At 38.3% G+C, this 5298-nt stretch overlaps 1 protein-coding gene across 1 annotated transcript in view; it reads left to right on the top strand.

The window, feature by feature from the left end:
- The first annotated feature begins 377 nt into the window (after positions 1-377).
- The window catches only part of LOC112161150 (semaphorin-7A), a 14554-nt gene continuing 9633 nt past the window's right edge, over positions 378-5298 (top strand). The window contains exons 1-8 of the mRNA XM_024296179.2: positions 378-485; positions 576-715; positions 806-984; positions 1230-1338; positions 1415-1610; positions 3593-3708; positions 3788-3930; positions 4688-4758. Of these exons, the coding sequence (XP_024151947.2) occupies positions 404-485; positions 576-715; positions 806-984; positions 1230-1338; positions 1415-1610; positions 3593-3708; positions 3788-3930; positions 4688-4758 (1036 nt within the window). The 5' untranslated portion in view covers positions 378-403. The remainder of the gene's footprint in view (positions 486-575; positions 716-805; positions 985-1229; positions 1339-1414; positions 1611-3592; positions 3709-3787; positions 3931-4687; positions 4759-5298) is intronic.

The following is a 5298-nucleotide window of genomic DNA, read 5'->3' as shown; positions in this document are numbered from 1 at the left end:
GGAGGATGCTGAAGACAGGCTTAGATGGAGGAAACTGATTCGCTGTGGCGACCCCTGATGGGAAAAGCCGAAAGGAAAAGAAGAAGATTTTCACTTCATGTTTATGTTTTATTTTTGCCAAAAAACACCATATTTTATTTAAATGTATCATGTTAAAAGCAGAAACATAAATATAATCAGTGTCGTATTTTTCTAAAGGACGAGTGAAGACTTTGTGGCTCCTACTGGGTTATGGTTGATGAGAAATTGACTCAAATGACTCTTTAATTGTTGAAGGTTGTAGACCCCTGATCCAGGGCTCCATGCAGGCCGGTTTTGTATGGATGCACCAAATGCTTCTGTCTGCATCTAACAGGAACGTTTTCTTCCAGAGTCTGGAAATAACGCTTCGTTAAGTCTTTACATGACCTCCTCTGGAAATGGCGAGAACGTCGGGATTTACCGCTTTGGGAAACAGAAGCTTTCACCCAAGAGTCACAATAATGGTATTAAAAAACAAAAAAATAAAATAAAATAAAACTCAAGACTCTTTTACGTTCATAGTTGAAGTTTTTTGTTGGTTTGTGTGTCTTTAGAACAGCATTTTGTGGGTCTGATGCTCAGCAAGAGAGAGAATTCCCTTCAGGACAGAATTTACGCTTTCTACAAGCAGAAAAACAAAGACACAGCACTGGACAGTGATAAGTGGATCCCCTTTGTGAGCCAGGTTTGCACGGTACGACCTGAGAAACGAGAAAAAAATACAGATTTTAAAAAAGATGTAATCATATAGTTACAAGAATTTGATCTTCTGTGGCGTTTTTAGGCTGACATTGGGGGCCGTAAGAACCTACTGATGAATAAGTGGACCTCCATGATGAACGCTCGGCTGTTCTGTGGAGATCCAGAGAGAAAACAGTATTTCTCTGAGCTGCTGGATGTGAACATTGTGGATGCAGACCGATGGGAGGAAACCAAAGTCTATGCTCTCTTCAGGAATGAATGGTAAGACTCCACCGTCTGTGACAATATGGAAAACAGAACAGTTCACAAAGTAAACATTTGATTCTGTGGAAACCTGCAGGAGTTCAAGTTCCCTGATCTCTGATCTACTTAACATGCTTACTGCTGGGATTTTTCTGCAGTTTTAAGTGATTCTCGTATTGTTTGTGTCTCTACAGTCATCCGAGTAAAATTGTTTTTGTCATCTGTGGTGTTTCTTTGCTAACTTCAGTGTTTTTTTTCTTCAGGGGTGTGAGTGCCGTCTGCATGTACACAGTAGCAGACATTCATGAAGTCTTCATGTTCTCCTTGTTTAAAGAACCTCAAACAAAACGCCAACCGGACAGACCTCGGGAGGTGTGAAAGAACTTTAAGGCTTTACATCCAGTCAGGTGAAGCTTCATGATTTAAACTTTTTTTCTTGTATCTTCAGTGTGTTCTGGAGAGTTCCACGATTCCTGCAGCGATCTTAAACAACATTAAGGAGGTGTCAGAGATGGAGGAATGGGTGAAGCCAGCGAAAAACTCTCTCCCACTTCTGGTTCATCGTCACAATTACACTGGGATCCACGTGGACGCTTCTCAGCACAGCAGCAACGGTCCCAACACTGTTATTTTCCTGTCTTTAGGTGAGTAGAACTTTGAAATAAATTTACATTTGCTTCTACATTTGATCACTTAAACAGATGAAAACTTTATGTAGAGAAATCATAAATCAGCATACTAATGACAGATTGTGTTAGCTAGCAATTGCTAGCTAGCATTTGCTTCTTCTAATTTGTTTCACTTGTTCCATTAAAATGTAGCTTGTAATTTGCTGGTGTAGTGGTTAGCAGCCTTCTTTGCTCGCAATGAGAAGGCGCAGGTTCAAATCCCAGTTGGGTCCTTTCAATGTGGAGTTTGGATGCCTCCCTGTACATTTGTGGGTTTTCGCTGGCTGGCTTTGGCTCAATTGCAATTACTTTTTTGTTTTTGTCAAGTGTGGGTACTGAACATATCTATGTAATTTTTAGTAGAATCTGCAAAAACACATTTTTAAAATTTTTTTCTGCATCAGCAGTTTTTTTATAAACCCCGCCCACATTCCCAATATGGTCATTTTGTATTGTTATATTGTTTTTTTTCAGCTTTAGCCAATATTTGGGTAAAAGAATGTCTGAGCATTAGCTGTCAATTCGTCAAGCTAACACCATTAAAGTTTTGTAAAAAAACACCAAAAAAGTTTCTCAATGAAGGTTTAGGACTTGTGAGACAATAGATGAAAATTCAAGATGGCAGCTTCTTCTTTAGGTCAATGGTCATCAAAAGGTCAGCTGTGATTGCAGACGCCAGTGATATGTGTGTAGGATTTTTAATTTTTTGTTTAGATTGCTCACACATTTCTTTCCCCTTATTGTGCAAAAATGGGACATTTTCACACAATTTCACAATTTGGTCCTGTGACTGTCCCAAAATAATTTCAAAACTTCCTTTTGATATCCCCTACATCCATGATTTGGTTTCATTATTGGATTTTGAGCAGTTTTTCATCATTTTTTAAAACAGGGTCTTTCACTATATCTATGATTCATGTTCACTGGGTATTAGATGTGTGGTAATTTTGGTGAGTTTTCTAGTGTCTGGCAGAGATGACATTGACACTGAAATATGCGCAGAAAGAAAGAAAAAGAAGAAAAATGAAGAAGTAAGGGTGGTGTTAGGGTCATGGTTAGGTTTAAAATACATGCGGCTAATGCTGCAATGTATATTTTGGCTGCACATGTTACATGAATTTCCATCAGTTTTTGTGCTTTATTGCATGTAAATATGTCAGAATCAGTCATAAAGAAAACTGTTTGTGTTGATCTTTCTGATGAAACTTATATATAAAACTCTTTGTGAAGTATTGGTGCTTTTTAATTTTGATCAGAAGTGTGTATTTGTTCATCTATGTTCATGGATGAGATAAAGGGGAGGCTTCGGCCCCCCAGGTGATTATATCGGCCCTCCAGATCATTTTATTTTATTGTTATTAATGGTCCAATGTTATCTTGCGCTCATTTCTAACTTATATAATTTGGGCAAAATGTATTTTTATGGAGAGTAAAGAATTGGAAGTTATTTAAGGATTAGTTTTATTTATTTTAGAATAATATTCCTGCCTTTTCACTATTTATAATTATGTTTAAAAATGGGCATTCCGCTAGCTTTTTGGACTATTTTGGCATTTACTTTTTCAGGCTTTGTTGGAGTTTAGCTAATATTTCAGCTACATGCTAGCTGTTTTGGCTAACCTAGTTGTTTTTCTGTTTTTTTTAGGCTAATTTGGCATCTAGCTAATATTTTATCTGGCTATCAGCTTCAGCGTTTTTAGTAATCAACTTTAGCATCTTCAGTGGCCAAATTCAGATTACAGCATTCACACTAGCATTATCGCAGGTACTGCTATAAATCTAAAAGTTATCGTTTTAAAGTTTAAAAATGTAGTTTTAGAGTGTTCAATAAATGTCTATCTTGTTCGGCCCACAACCTAAGGTGTGTTTTGGATTTTTTCCCCTGTGCGATTAACTTTGACACCCCTGCCTTACTGGGATGTGTGAGTCATTTGTGAGTCTGTTGTGTTCTTCCACAGCTAACGGTGGGATTCACAAGGTGCTGCAGAGTGAAAAAGACACCTTTCTCATTTCTGAGTACCGACCCTTCCACCATCACGCCCACATTAGCAGCTTCTTCCTCCACCCACGCTCAGTGAGTAATTCATCCCTTCTCCACATGAACATCTTCTCCTCCATCAAACAGGTGAGGTGGAAAATGTGTTTTCTTACAGAGAAAGCTGTATGTGACGTCACACAGAGAAGTGGTTGAAGTTGATGTGGTGAACTGTGAGCGGTATGGAAACAGCTGTGAGGACTGCATCCTCTCCAGAGACCCTTACTGCAGCTGGAGCAACAACCAGTGTGCAGAGAAACGGTAGCTCACACGCCGCCACTGCGCCGCTCTCATGTCTAATATTGACATATTCTGAAAAGATTATACAACAGCTCAACTTTATTTAACCCTCATGCTCTCTTAAGGGTTCCAGATGACCCCACCCTAACATTGAGGTGTTAGCACTTCCATGACAAAGGTGGAAAAAGGTGGACAAGACTTCATGTCTGTTATTGGACACCAGTAAAGAGCAACAATCATTGAAAAAAAATTCAGCACACTGTGGGGTCCAGATGAACCCACTTTTCATGTAAACAACCCTAGGAGAGCGGAAGGGTTAAAAAAGTGACAATCTCAGAAATGTGTTGTTTTACCGTGCGGCAACACAAAAATTTGCAATTTTAGGCTTTCAAAGGGGAGTGGTAAGGTGGCTTAGTGCTTCTATATATTAGGATGAATGTCCATATTATATTTTATTTGTTTCATTTGATCTAAAAAGATCATTCAGTATTTAACTATTAATTAGTGTCCTTTAGTTTGTTCTCAGTTTAAATAAATCCTTGTAGTTTTTAACACAAAGTAGATGTTCTGATTTATGCACTAAATACTCAAATAAAGGAGTATTTATTTTCTTTAGCATTATATTTCGGTGTGAGATACAGCTGTAGACAGCAAGTTCACTTATATCATGATAGCACTATACATGTTTGCAATGGATCTTCACAAATCTTTTTTATTTTGTTGTATTCTATTTAAAATATCTGCTGTTTAAGTTGTTAAGTTGTGTTTGTTCTTGCAGAGACCCTCATCTGATCACAGGAAACTATAGTGGATGCTCACAGAATTCAAAATATTTTCACCTCTCAACAGGTACAGACATTCTTTAAATCTCAGTCAGTGTTTTGTTCCTAATGCCTGAGGTTCTCAGATCTAAATGTGAGCAGCTAGACTGTGAAACTGCTCCTGGATTGCTATCATTTATTTTAAAAATAATAAAGAAGGAACAGGAAAATAAAGGAATAAAAATGTTTTCTTCTTTGTCTCACTTGTCTTGTTGAGAGCCTCTTAGGGTTTACAGATTTTACTGTTAGAATAGAAGGTTGTTTATGGAGTTTCAGACACACGGGGTGTATATGTATAAACTCCCTTTGTATTGAGGAACATGGGTACAAGAAAAGAAAAGGAGGTAAAGAGCTCAGAGAACACATTAGAGGGGGTAGGATCCAAAGGGCGGGGCCTGTCCGCACATAAAATCAAGAACTACCAATATACTTTTTGGCTGCAACTTCCTTCACACACACATGTGTCGACATGTACACACCACAGGGACATGGACACCCCCAGGCTCAGATGTGATATGATCCTTGCTCATGGTATAACTAGAGATGTAAGGGACCCCCCCTTCCCATC

The sequence above is a fragment of the Oryzias melastigma genome, linkage group LG3 (genome assembly GCF_002922805.2).
Source record: "Oryzias melastigma strain HK-1 linkage group LG3, ASM292280v2, whole genome shotgun sequence".
Classification (NCBI taxonomy): Eukaryota; Metazoa; Chordata; class Actinopteri; order Beloniformes; family Adrianichthyidae; genus Oryzias; species Oryzias melastigma.
Note: the sequence above shows the minus strand (reverse complement) of the source record. Positions and strands in the feature narration are given on the sequence as shown.